This window comes from Muntiacus reevesi, chromosome 17, assembly GCF_963930625.1.
Source record: "Muntiacus reevesi chromosome 17, mMunRee1.1, whole genome shotgun sequence".
Classification (NCBI taxonomy): domain Eukaryota; kingdom Metazoa; phylum Chordata; class Mammalia; order Artiodactyla; family Cervidae; genus Muntiacus; species Muntiacus reevesi.
In genome coordinates, this window is record NC_089265.1 from 8423732 (window position 1) to 8438882 (window position 15151).

Sequence of the window (15151 nt, forward strand, 5' to 3'; positions counted from 1 at the left end):
CCATGACAACCATGCTTCCAGATGCCACCACTAACTTAGCAGGTAGTGTTCACATCAAATAGAGAGTTCTTTATAACCTCCGTGATTTCTGTATTTCACCATTGCTACAGGCCTCTCTAACGTGCCAGATGTCGGCATGAACTATATCTTAAAAGGGATTTTTTTCCTTTTTCCTTGCAAACATCAGAAAGACCCAAAAGACTGCTTGCTATTTTCCTTACAGTAATCATGAAAAAGCATACCAAAAGGTTCAAAAGTATACATGAAAGAAAACGTGGGGAGGAGGGAAGCATGAATAGGTGAATGGAGAATGGCTGGGCCATGATGACAGCTGGGTGACTTACACCATGGTCAATGGCATAAGTTTTGAGCTGAGAGCTAATGGTCGGGAGATATGACCCTGGCTAAGTCACTTATTTTCTCTGAGCCTCAACACTCCCTTTGTAAAAAATAGAAACTGAGACCCTTCATGGGGCTGTTTAAAAGATTGGATGGGAAAAAAAAGCAAAGATGAAAAAAGCACTTGTATACTGTTTGGCCAGTGGCTCAGGGGTAAAGAACCTGCCTGCCATGCAGGAGACTCAGGAGATATTGGTTCAATCCCACATCGGGGGGTCGGGAAGATCCCCTGGAGGAGGAAATGGCAGCCCACTCCAGTATTCTTGCCTGGGAAATCCCATGGACAGAGGAGCCTGGAGGGCTACAGTCCATGAGGTCACAAAGAGTTGGACATGACTGAGCATGAGCTACTTAATGGTGTCTGGCACACAGAGGAATCAACAAAGGGCAATTATCATGTTGTTCTTATGGTGAAGAACTTAACTGGAGAGAGTCTGACCAAACAACAACCACAATATTCTAACTGATGATTAACATTGTGCTGGTACAGAGTAACAATATAAGCAGTAGATATCTGGATGTTATCTTAGCAACCTTTTCTCTTAAGCTATTAAGTTGTGTCTGCAATTATAGGAAGGAATATATTCATTTCCATTCCTAAGACTTAAGAGGATACACCTGGGCAATCTCCAGGGTTCATCTGAATCTCTCTATTTATAGTTCTGCATAAGCTGTTTCATTTTGAAACAGAAGCAAAGGGGAAAAAAGGATTAACCATTAACATATTTGTCTGATATTCCATATTCTCAACATCAATCAGAATATTTCACTTCTTCTCCAGAAGAAAGAAAAATAAGAATAGGAATATTTTTATGATATTTTCACTGTTGCACAGTTAAAATCTCACTTCAAAACCAGAATTCATATTGTAGCAAACAAATCAACATGCTCATTATTGAACAAATTCCTACACTCCAGTTCCTCCCTGCCTCATCCTCAGTGCCCTTAAAGAGCTGAGAGAGCACTCCACAGATAATACCAATGTGAACCTTTATTTTTAAACAATGAAACTATTTACATATTTTTAAAAATCCTACTTCTGTCAATGTGATGGACTATATGCTAGATAAACTCTATTAAGAACTGCTTAAAATAATAAAATATTTTTTTTAAATGTGTTATACAGTATAGATGTGCCTCAAAAAATTCAAAACAGAACTATTATACAATTCAATGACCTCTCTTCTGGGTACATATACAAAGACAGAGAAATCCATGTCTTAAAGAGACATTTGGGTTCCCACGCTCACTGCAGCATTATTCGAAATGGCCAAGGTATGAAAACAATCTTAAGTATTTGTCAGTGAAGGGAAAAAGAAGATGTGGCACATACACAATGGAACACAATTCAGCCTAAAAATGAAGGGAATCCTGCCATGTGCAATACCATGGATGAACCTGCAGGACATCACGCTAAGCAAAATAAGCTAGACACAGAAAAACAAATAGTGTACGATTTCACTTAGAAGTGGGATCTAAAAACACTGAACTCACAGAAGCAGAGTAGAATGGTGGCCACCAGGGAAATGGGGAGATGTTGGTCAACAGGTACAAACTTTCCTTTACGTAAAATGAATTAGTTCTAGAGATACAGTGTAGAGTGAGGTGACTGTACTTAAGACAGTATGATATACTTGGAATCGTCTAAGAGACTGGATCAAAGGTGTTCTCATCACACATAAAAAAAGTTTGTGAGGAGATGGGTATGTTAATTAGCTTGATTATTAGAATAACTTCACTATGCATACCAAAGTATCACACCTTACATCTTACATCTTATATCTACATCTTAAATATATACCATTTTTATTTTAAAAATGAAAAATAAAAGTTTAAAAATAGAAAAATAGTATGTTTTAAATGCTCCTGGAGCTGGCAGAAAGGTAAAAAAAAAAAAAACTTCGAAGGCCAGAAACAATAAAACAAAACAAATTCCAGAAAGATAATTTGGTAATTGAGATAGAATATATCATGGAAGCAACTGCCTATCCAAGTCAGCAAATATTTTTCTGTAAAGGGCCAGATCATAAGCATTTTAGGTTTCCCAGGCCAGACAGTCTCAGAGGCATCCACTCAACTCTGAGACTGTGGCATGAAAACATTCACAGATAACATAAACAAAGAGCAAATGACTGGGTTTCAAAAAAAATTTTACTTCTATAAACAGAGAGCAGGCAGAATTTAGCCTGCAAGCCACAGTTTACCAGTCCCTCATTATAGCCTGATTTTCAGTGTTTTTCCCTCAAGAAAGAAGTCTGGTAGATGACACACTTGTTGCAGGTGATAGAATGATGGGGTAAAGGTCCCAATTTCTTCACATCTCCCTGTAAACACCTGCTGTGGTCAGTGGGACCGTAGTAAGTGTGACACAGAAACGTGGAAAGTACTAGCAGAATGCTGCTTGTTCTCTCTCGCTGCTCCTCACCTCTGCATCCACCATCATGTGAATCTACCCAGACCAGTGTGCTGAAGACATACTCATCATCCTCAGTACCCCAGGCAAGAAGAGGTGACGGTGGCAGCAATTGCCAGATATATGAGGAAGCCACTGATGACCAGTTAGCCCCCAAGGAACCCAACAGTTGACGGCAGTCCCAGGAATGAACCCAGATGAAGTCAGCAAAAGGACCATCCAGTTGAACTTAGTCTAAATTGCTGACCCACAGAATCACAAGGTAACAAATGATCATTTTAGAGATTACGTTTCAGGGTGATTTTTCTGCAAGAAAAGCTACATGGCACACTCTGTAGGAAGTCTATTGTTTTCTAAAAACATAAAGTGAAAGGTCAGAAGTATATTTAAAGAAATGGGCAAGAGAAAACTGAAAAAAACACACAAAAAATTTATTTCCATTTTGAAGATCCTGTCACCTGCCAGCAGAGATAAGTTCAGAAAGTCTTCCTACCTGAGCAGACTTCTTTATAAGTAGGATTGGGAGTATAGCCTCCTGCATAACCAACTTGAGTTGAATATACACCTTTCAGGTTCCAGAATTTCCTTTCAGCTCCCCAGAAACAGCCCATTCCTACGAAAAACACGATACTGGTTAGTCCTTTATCAAAACAAGGCAGTCGTTGCATATCAGGCGTCCTGTCACACTAGGAAAAAGTTCTCCTTGTTATCTGGTAACCAAACATGAGTAAGATTTTATCTTTTAAAGAAGCAGAGCTTTTAACATCTGAAAAGAATTTTATTTAAGGTTATTTTCACAGAATGTCTCTTTGCTTTCTTATTGTTGTTCAGTCATTAAGCTATGTCTGACTCTTTAGACCCCACGCACTGCAGCACACCAGGCTCCTCTGTCCTCCCCAAGTCTGTTCAAATTCACGTCCACTGAGTCAGCGATGCTTTCTAATCATCTCATCCTCTTGCTTTAGTAGTGTAAAAATTTTTAAAAACCTCAAATTTTAGTAGCTTGTAAAGTTACACCTTTTGAAATAATATAGCAAAAGGATAACTGCATTTGATGAACGATTTCCACACTCAGTTCATTATGGACTTGTCAAAACATAGTAAGTTGTAACAACAGTAGAAATTTATTTAATGATAAGTATTCTGGTCAGGCTTTCTTTAAAAATCCTAACAAAGGAAGGTAACACTAAATTACTGATTTAAATGGGAAAACATCCCCCAGATCAAAACAGATTGACAGAGTATTTGATTAACAATTTCACATATGTGTTCAGTTTGAAATTTTTTTAATTCATTAGAAAATTTGGCAATGGCATCCCACTCCAGTACTCTTGCCTGGAAAATCCCATGGATGGAGGAGCCTGGTAGGCTGCAGTCCTTGGGGTCGCTGAGAGTTGGACACGACTGAGCAACGTCACTTTCACTTTTCACTTTCATGCATTGGAGGAGGAAATGGCAGCCCACTCCAGTGTTCTTGCCTGGAGAATCCCAGGGACGGGAGAGCCTGGTGGGCTGCCGTCTATGGGGTCGCACAGAGTCGGACACGACTGAAGTGACTTAGCAGCAGAAAATTTCATGTGATAAATCACTGCTCACCAAAAAGAACATTTTTCTGAGTTCAATTACTGAAGATGATAAATAAAGAAAGAGACAGAGGAAGACAGGGGGAAAGATTAACAAATAAAGGCACAAGAGTGGTTTTCCACTCAGCTAGCACACATGTGCTCACACCAGTGGTTAGGTATTAGATTCCTTTGAATATATGATGAAAACTAAGACCTATCTCCCAAGAATGCACATGCTTACACTCATCTAAAATGTTGTACTACATTTCCTTGTCTCCAGATAAAGAACCTTCCTTTTTCTACCATGAATTTCTAAACTTCCACAACTATTCTGCGGTCAATTTCTAGACGTAAACAAGATTACTGCCTTCCTCAAGTTTTATCTGGCTTTATTAAGTCATATATAATTAAAATACTGGGTAGAACAACAGTTATCAAATTAATATATGCCTCCTACTTTAAGAATCACTAGATCTGTTAGATTTGATGACAGAGCTAAAAGAAAAATTAGAAGTTTAGTGAAATTCTTGACACTTGTTAATATTCTACTTTAAGAATTCAGAGCAACACCAACCAAAAACAAATGTGCATGATGTTATACATTATACAGAAACACACTTGCTCAAATGTGATGGGAAACGTACTAACCAGAAATAGGCTAAGTTAAAAAATATGATAGAGCCAAATGATGAAATTTAATGTAGTGAAAAGTTACTGTTGTGGTAACAATGCAATATGGAAATATGTATATAATTGCATCATAATTAACCCAAAGCTAAATTTAAAAGGGAAAAAGACAATTATAGGCATGTTCTTATTATAACTATGAAAAAATATTCATACCAAGATAGACTGGAAAGAAATGCATAAAATCATAATCATGATTATATTACAGTGGTGAGAATATACAAACTTTTTTTATTTTTCAAGTTTTTATATAATAGGTTCACATTACTTTAAAAACACATACCTTTTAAAAAGGAAAGGAAACAATTCAAAGAAAAAATAAGCATCTGCATTGTTCGAGTTACACACCACTAAATATCATTTTTTTCTGTTTACAAGTGAATTGTTTGCTACTAGTGAATGTAACTGGGCTTCCTTGGTGGTTCAGATGGTAAAGAATCTGCCTATAATGCAGGAGTGACTATGACTAGGTATTTACTCCTAAAAATTGACCATCCTCTGACTAGGTATTTACTCCTAAAAATTGACCATCCTCAAGTCTCTGGAACAAGGATTCACTATTAATCTTATTTCATTGCATTCCTGAGATGAGGGGACTATACTAGTCAGAGTTTTCTGAAGAAACAGAACAAACAGGATTTAAACAGATCTACAGAGAGAGATTTATTATGAGGAGTTGGATCCTAAGTTATGGAGGCAAGGAAGTTCCATGAGCTACAATCTGCAAGCTGGAGGCCCAGGAAAGGCAGTACCATAATCTTAGTCCAAACCTGTAAGTCTGAGAGTCAGGGAATCCAATGCTGCGAATCCCAGTCTAAGTTTGAAAGCTGATAATCAGGAGCACTGATGTTTGAGGGCAAGAGGAGATGCGTATCCCAGCTCAGACAGAGTGAATTCACCCTCCATCTCCTATTTTGTTCTATGCAGCCCCTCAATGGACTGGACAATGCCCACTCACGCTGGTGAGGTTGATCTATTCCATGTAACGACTCAAACGCTAAGCTCTTGCTGAAGCCCTCACAGACACATCCAGAGATGATGCTTTACCGATTTTCTTGGTATCCCATAGCCAGCTCAAGTTGACACGTAAAATGATCGGTCACGGGAATGATGACAGGGAATCTCTGGAGGACGGGTGAAAAGGGAGCTGGGCAGTATTACTGCACAGAAAAGGCCACAAAGCCAGGCAGGAGATGGGCAGTGTGCAAGCTGAAGGCACCTTTGCCTCTGAAGTTTGGTAGTCTGTGGGGGTCACTGAGTAAAATACTTCTGTGTCTCACAGCAACTAACAGTGATGGTGCCAAAGAGCGCTGCGCACACTTCAGTGTTCTCCACACTCCACACCTTGCTGTTGTTCAGCTGCTAGGTCGTGGCCAGCTCTTTAGTGACCCCATGGTCTGTAGCCCTCCAGGCTCCATGGGGTTCTCCAGGCAAGAATACTGGAGTTGGTTGCCATTTCCTTCTCCAGGAAATCTTCCCAGGAGAGGGATTGAACCCAGGTCTCCCTGCAGGTGGATTCTTTACTGCTGAGCCACGAGGGAAGCCCACACACGGTATATAAGGCTATTTTAGCAGCCAGCTTACCCTGGTCACTGTCTACAGTCTTATTGTCTATGGCCCCAGAGTCTAAATCTCCTATGTCTTCACTACATCCTCATGATACAGATTTATAAAACTTAAAATGACCAAACAAAAATTTACTGAAGGTAGAGAAATATTTACCTCCCCCCTTTTCGTTTATTGGGGATCAAGAAAAGAACTCTGATAGCAAGGAGAATGAACTCGCTCCACCTGGGCAAAGGTCTCCAAGTGAGGTGTGGCTGAAATAATGTCTCAGGGTATATAACCAATGTTGATATTTCTATAAAGGTATTTAACTTAGGATAGGGGTGACTGTAAGAATAAAACTCCTTGAAGCAATCAGATGTTTTATCTAGTGGCTTCCAGTATAACCTAAGCATTCTTTTATTTGCCTGAGTATGTATGTTTCTTTAAACAAAGAAAGGTTGATTTATGGCAGAATGTCTCAGAATTTGTGGGTCTAGTAAACAACATGAATATCATCTAAAATTTGTTTTACTTAAAATATTTTATATTTTAATCTTTTATTATAAATAGACCAAATACAGAAAAACCACATGCAACAAATGCATAACTCAGTGCATTATTATACTCGAACAGTCTAGTAACCACCACTCAGGTCAAGATTTAGAACTTTGCCATCCACCCCAGAAAACCCTTACATCACACCTAAGTCACAACTCTCTTTCTTCCCCCAAAGCTAACCATTGTCTGAATTTTATAGTATTTACTTACTGATGCTTCTTTTTATCATTTTATCATTCAAGATACTACAGTTTGGTCCTGCTCATTTTAAAAATCTGATTATGTCTTTAAAATTCTTCCAATGGACAGGCTCCCACTCCATTCTAATCCTTTAATTTATCCATTGAAGAAAACACGAGCCGCTTGACCTGCAGAATTTCCCACAGTGTAGATTTTGCCAATTGCGTTCTCCTGGTGCAATTCAACCTGTTTCTCTATCCTCAATGTTTCCTGCAAATTTGCTGCTGGATCCAGAGGTGTGATCCACACTCAGATTTCATTCTTTGGCAAAACTACGGGTGGTACTATGGTACATTTTTAACTTTTAAAAAGTTTTTCCAGCTTTATTGGTATATAATTGACATATGACATGTAAGTTTACTGTATAGAATGTCATCACATACTTGACACACAAACATACTGTGAAATAATTAAAACAGTAAGGTCAGTTACACATTTATCACCTTACACAATTCCAATTTTTTGTAGTGAGAATATTTAAAATCTACTCTCTTAGTAACTTTCAATTATAAAGTATAGTATTATTAGCTATAATCACCATGGGGAATATTAGATCCCCAGAATTTACTCATCACTAGAAGTTTGTATTCCCACACAAACTCTAGAAACCACAATTGTACTCTTTGTTCTGAGGAACTTGGCTCTTTCTTTAGATTCCAATATAAGTGAAATTATACAGTATTTGTCTTTCTCTGTAAGACTTATTTCATTTAGGATAACGCCTGAAAGGTCTAGCGTGTTGTCACAAATGGCAGAATTCCTGCTTTTCATGGCTTTTTATGGTTTTTATAATTACTATCATAATCGTAATAATTATTCCATTATGTTTGTGTATATATTTACACACACATCAATAACACACCATTTTATCTTGTTGATAACCCCTTAGGTTGTTTCCATCTCTTGGCTATCATGGATAATGCTGAAATGAACACAGGAGCAGAGATATCTCTTTAAGACAGTGACTTCATTTTCTTCAGATATATAACTCAGAAGTGGACTAGTTGATTATACGGTAGTTCTATTTCTAATTTCTGAGGAACTTCCACACTGCTTTCCATAATGGCTGTACCAACTTATACTCCCACCAACAGGGCCCCGGGTTCCCTTTGCTCCATATCTGTGGCATCAGTTGTAACGTCTCCTCTTTCATTTATAGCTTCGTTTATTTGAACCCGCTCTCCCTTATTCTTGGTTAGTCTAGCTAAAAGTTTGTCAATTTTGTTTTCACTTTCAAGAAACCAACTCCTTGTTTCAATTATTCTTTTCTGTTGTCTTTCTACTCCTGATCTCACTTACTTCTGCTCTGATCTTTATTATTGCCTTCTTTCTGATAACTTTGGTCTTATTCTTTTTCTAAATCCTTAAGGTTTAAAGGAAGGCTGTTTACTTGAGATCTTTCTTTTCCTTCAATGTAGACACTCATCACTATAAACGTCCCTCTTGGAACTGCATCCTTCTACATGGATAACCAAGTATCCAAAATAAATTATTATTTATTAAATAATCTATTATTTCCTCATTTATCTCTAATGTCATCTCTATCCTATGTCATTTTGAGTGATCCTGTTCTGGGCTATATATTATGTTCCATTCATTTGTCTATTTCTGTACCAATAACACACTGGTCTTCATTCATGTATTCAACAAATATTTATTCATTGCCCACCAGGTGCCAAGAAGTACTCTAGGCACTTGGAATACATGAGTGAATGAAACAAAGATCCTAATTTTTACAGTGCTTATACTCTAGTGGCAAAAGACAGATAATATACAGTATAAATAATAAATAAGCATGTGATATAGCAAGTTAGAAGTAAGGAACTATTTAAAAAAGAAAAGAAAAGCAGAACAGGGTCAGACAGATCAGGAGTGCTGGGGAAGGTGCAATGTTAAACAAGGTTTTGAGGTGGTCCTCAAAGAGGTAGTAACTGCAGCAAAGACTTGAATGCAGTGAAGAGGTCACCCACTCTGTTTTCTGGGGCATGGGATGTTCTTGGAATAGAACAGCATCACCACAAAGGCCCTAAGAACAGCCTGCAATGTCTGAAGTGGCAGGAAAGAAGCCAGGATGACGGCGGAGTTGGCAGAAGCAGTAAGCTATAAAGCAGTAAGCTGGATCACACAGGGTCTTGGGGGTTACTGGAAGGACTTTGGACTTTACTCTGAAAGAAATGGATAACCATGGCTAAGTTTTGAGCAGGAAAGGGAAATTACCTAACTCATGTTTTACGAGGTTCACTCTGGCTCTTCTCTGCTGAGAACAGGCGGGAGTGGACCGAGCAGAGAAGCAGGGAATGGTTAGGAAACTATTGCTGTAATCCAAGTGACAGATAATGCTGGTTTACATCAGAGAGCAGACACATGTCATGATTAGATTTGGGATACATTTTGTAGAACCAAAAGGATTTCCTGACAGCAGGGTTTGAGAGAAACAGAGAGGCAAGGATGATTCTAAGATTATTGGTTTGAGTAGAGAACAGTGTGGGTGGGGCAGGTTTATAGGGAAAGATCAGGGGTTGCAATCACTTGAATTTTAATGAGGCATAATAATTTGGTAAAGCAAGTCTTATCTCACACATCTTCAAAATTTCCTTTGCTATTCTTGACTCTCTCTGTCAACAAACTTAATACAGCTGTCCATTTATTCAGGTCTTCTTGGATGTCCTTTAATACCATCTTACTGTTTTCTCCATAAAGGTCTTATATATTTTTATTACATATAGTTCTGTGTATCTTATGATTTGTGTCACTGCTATAAACTTTCTATTATGCTTTTTTATTGGTTAGAGCTGGGATATATAAAACCCGCTGATCTTAGTTTGCTTTCCATACACTCGGAAAACTTAGAGAATTCTCTTCCTAGTTCTAATGGTTTTATGCCATGTTCTCTTTGATTTTCTATATAGTACTTCATACAAATGACAATTTTGTAACTCCCTGTCCAATCATTATTTTCCTTCTTTTATCTCATCCTATTGCATTGGCTAGGACCTTCCACACAAGGCTGAATAATGCAGGTGATAGTAAAGAGCCTTGTGTCATCCTAATGTTAGTGAGAATGCTCCAATAAGGATGAGGTTTGCTACAGGTTTTCGGCAGATATCCTTTTTCAGGTTAGGAACGTTTCCTTCCATTCCGAGTTGTAAAGAGCTTTATGCCATGAATAAGTTTTGAGTTTTAACAATGCTTGCATCCTTTGGAGATGATCATAGAGATTCCAAATCTTTTAATATCTGAAAGTAATATATCATGTGTATAAGTTTTTCTGAACCATCCTTCAATAAACCTTACCTATTCATAATGTATTTTAATATGAAGGAAACACTTTTACTAATATTTTACTTCAGCATTTTCATTTATGTTTGTAAGGAAGATATGTCATAATTTTATTTCCTTGTACTACCTTGTCCACAATTAGAATCAAGGTTATACTGGCCTCATAAAATGGATTGCTAACACTTTTTTCTCCTATTTAACACTGCATTAGAAAAATGTATTTGGTCCTTGGAGCTATAATAAACCTTTCTGAACCACCTAGACCTCCTGTCTTTGGAGAGGAGAGGGGAGGCATTAGGAAAAACTTTCATTGTTTCACTGCTATGAGTTTATTCAAGTGGTCCTATTTCTATTTCTGTTTTTAGACATTTTCATCACAGAAAAAAATCTGGCTTTCAGTGATTCCTCCCCTTCTTTTTTAGTTTTCTACATCTGCTCTTTCTTTACAATTATCTTGTTATACAGTTTACTTTTAGTCTGTTCCTTTCCTAGTTTCTTGATATGAATACTTAGGTTGTTTATTTTCAAGGGTTCTTATTTTCTGATAAATGTCTTTAAAGCTGTACATTTTCCTCTGAGTTTTGCTTTAGATGCATCCCGCATACTTAAATATGTGGTACTTTCCTCGTCACTCTTTTCTAGATATTTTATAATTTCCAAGTTATTTCCTTCTAACTCAGGATTACTTAAGGGTATAAAATTTAGCTTTCAAGCATATGGCCTGTATTTTACACTGTCTTCATTTTTGGCATTGCACTTAGAGAACATGGTTCTTTTGAAATCTGTTGAGACAGGTGAACCTTGGAATCTTGGAGCATAAGAGGTGTCATTTACAGAATATAACAAAATGACTCTTTAAAGAATATTTTATCTTTGGGACTTCCCTGATGGTCCAGTGGTAAAGAATTCACCTGCCGATGCAGGGACACAGGTTCAATCCCTGGTCTGGGAAGATCCCACATGCCGTGGAGCAACTAAGCCTGTGCATTGCGGCTGCTGAGCCTGAGGGCCACAACTAGAGTCCAAATACCGCAATAGAAAATCCCACACGCCGTAACTAAGCCCTGATGCAGCCAAATAAATAAATAGAAATTATATCTCTTAAAAAAATGTACATGTGTAGTGACCCATGTTTCTTTCACATTTTATCCAAATGCTCCCTCTCTTCCAGCTCTTTTCCCTACCATTAGACATTACTCAGAACAGAGCCATGTTCCCAGGCATTTCCAGGGCTGCCTCCAGGAGCAGGATCCCAGAAAGTCAGACAGGACAGCAAGAGCGACACAGCCATCCCACTCCTGAGATCACAGGCTCCCCCTCTTCCGCAGCTGCTTTACGATTTGACAGCTCAAGCTCACAGGTCACTTTGCCTGTTTTAACTTGCTGTGAGGGCCACATTTACACTTGCCTTTTTATGCCTTTAAAGCAGCCTTTTTCTGTATGGTTCAAACCATGTATCATCTATTTGGGAATGGCTCTGAACCCATAGGTCTAACCCCTGACCACCCAGCTAAGAAAGCTTTAGAAAGATGCATTTCCAACTCCCTGCTGTGTTATCTCCACCTGGAAGGCCCGATGACATCTTGAATTCAAAACATCTAATACTTAATTGACCAATCAAGCCAGCATCTTGTTTTGATGTCTCTGCTTGAACGACACTGGCATTTTCCTAGACCTGTAGTAGGAAATCTGGGAGTCAGCGCTATCCTTCCCTTCACTTGTCCCAGCCTCAGCAGCTTCTCGGTGTCCAGCCCCTCACAGTCACCCCTGTGCCACCACCATCCTAGTTCCGACCAGCTGCTGCTGCTTCAGCTGTCCTCCTACCTCGCTTTGCTCCCTCATCCCACCTACCGCCTGCAAGTCCATTTCCATCACAGACACTTTCCAATTTGTCCTTTGTCTTCTTCAGAATCATGAGTAGGTAACATGAAAGAATCTTGGGACTTGCCAGATGGTGCAGTGGAAAAGAATCTGCCTGCAATGCAGGAGCCACAGGAGACTCAGGATCAATCCTTGGATTGGGAAGATCCTGATAGCTTACGGTGAACAGTGTCGGATTCGTGATCTCCAAAGATTTAACTTCGGGACCAGGGACCAGGCTTGATCACTCAAGAGCTTTTGTATAGCAGAATTTTATTAAAGTATAAAGAGGGACAGAAAATTTCTGACATCGATGTCAGTGGCGGGGCAGAGAGTGCCCCCCCTGCTAGTCTTAGCAGGCTGTTTTCTGTCTGTTAGAAAATTATTAATCAGATAAGGGACACACCTCAAAGCTGAGGGAGTTTCACCAGGCCCCTCTCCCACAAAGTGCATTTTTGAGATAGGATGGCACGAGGTGTGTCATCCCCCAGCCATAAAACAATTGATATCAATACTGGTTTGTTGAGCTATTATCAGCTATACAATTTTAACACACCTTCTGCTAGAAAAGAAACCATACAGCAATCAGAATCTGATTGATATTATCAACGTTTGGTGACAGTTAATTACCTTCTGTCCACGTCATTCCTAACACTGTTTTAATTTTATTAAGAAGTATTTGCAGTCTTTTCCCAAATTTAAAACATGTCCATATAGACATATACGCCACACTGCGCAGCTGTTCCATGACGAATGCAGCTCCCAGGTCTTTATACATGTTGCTCTGTTTCACCCTCTACCCTGGGAATAGCCTCTGAAGAGCAGTAGATCTTTATTCAGGAAGAAGATTCAAGAATGAGAATTCCAACGTTGCAAGGGACCTGATCTCTCACATAGCTTAAAGGCCTTGCTAGTATTTTTTTTTTAATTTTTTTTTTGATGCAGACTATTTTTAAAGTCTTTATTTAATTTGTTACAATACTGCTTCTGTTTTATGTTGTGGGGTTTTTTTTTAGCCCCAAGGCATGTGGGATCTTAGCTCTCCGACCAGGGATAGAACCTGAAACCCCTGCATTGGAAAGCAAAGTCTTAACCACTGGACCACCAGGACCAGACCCTGCTATTAATATTATCAAAACATTCCTCAGCAAAATGGCAAACAGTTGAACTGCCATCAACCTTGAAGCAGTCCAGTCCAACACTGCAGATCTAACGACATTTAGGAAGCTCTTTCCTCCACTGAGCCAAAACCCTAGAGTGCTCCCTCCTTCACCCTGATTCTCTCCTGTGAGGTCATACAGGACAAATTTAGCCCCTCTCCCTCAGGACAACTTTTCAACCCTTTGGCCATCTGAAGGCTCTGGTAACTCCATGAACCTCCTCTTGTAGCTGATTACAAGTGTCTCCATCTGTTCCTCATTATACATATTTCCGAATCCGCTCACCAGGAGGTTTCCTCAGAGTGTGAACAGTGTGTCTGGGCCCCTTCAAGGACAGTGGAGCCTCAACCACTCCCCAGGAATGGGCTGATGAGGCAGTGCTGCCCTGGACAGGATGACCCTGGCCATGCCAGCAATGGAAAGCCTACAGGCTTCACCAAACCAGCTCATCGGAAGCATCATGGTCCTCCCAGCTTCTGGAAAGCAAGTGGTTGCTAGCTGGATTAGAGGAAAATCAGTGAGGGATGGACAGCAGCACCTCGATTCAGGAGAAGCACCCTCTTGTAGCAAATTCAAGTATTGTAACAAACACAAATGCACAAGGCTGAAGACCAAGCCAGGTTAGAGTGAGCAGTCCATTTTCTCAGGGCCTGACAAATATGTTCAACAGCTCGACTGGGGCGAAGAAAAGAAAGCCTTAAGGGAAAAAAAAAATAGCATTCAGTTTTCCTAGGAAGCATCCTTTAGTATTTCTCTATTTCCTAGATATGTCTGTTCATGGGCCCTGCCTTCTCTAGGCACTTGCAATTTCGTTTTCCCTTCTACAGTGGGTGAGAGACTGATGGAATTTCAGTGAACAAATGAACACGACATTTGCCAGTGGGTGCTGATTAACACAGCAGAAGGTCTTCAGTTCTAGCTGAATCCTAAGAGAAAATGTAGGACATGTGGAGGCGGAAAAGAAATTCCAGATGAAGGAATTTTCCTGAAAGGCTGCCCAGATAATCTGCAACCACAAAGTACAATGGGACCCTCTTCTTATCTTTCCTGAGAAACAGAAAAACATTAAAGGGAGGCTCAGGTCAGCCTGGATCATTCCACTTCATCAAGAAGGAATGGTATGGTATAGCTGGGAGGACAGTTGATGAAAATCATATCTATGGTTCTTGTTGCTCTTAAGATAAAGCACAATTTCCTTAACCCAGCTAACTGGGTGGGCAGTGATGCTAGCTAACCACAATGAGGATAAGTTTAGCAGAAGAAAGAAATTATTATCTGTTGAGTGCCTACTATGACCATTGTGGCCCTATAAAATGCACAGTCTATACCATTGAGACCTGCCTTGTGAGAAAGTTATCATTATTTTCATTTAATAAATGATGATTCCAGGATACAGACAGTAATGATTTCCTAGTTAGAAACAGAGCTAGGATCTGAACCCA

The 15151-nt window shown here is 39.3% G+C and overlaps 1 protein-coding gene across 4 annotated transcripts in view; it reads right to left on the reverse strand.

Annotated features, from left to right (window-relative positions):
* Positions 1 to 15151, reverse strand: part of MSRA (methionine sulfoxide reductase A) — a 359917-nt gene that overhangs the window by 180195 nt on the left and 164571 nt on the right. For all 4 annotated transcript variants that reach the window (XM_065907831.1, XM_065907833.1, XM_065907834.1 and 1 more), the window contains one exon: positions 3306 to 3425. In XM_065907831.1, the coding sequence (XP_065763903.1) occupies positions 3306 to 3425 (120 nt within the window). The remainder of the gene's footprint in view (positions 1 to 3305; positions 3426 to 15151) is intronic.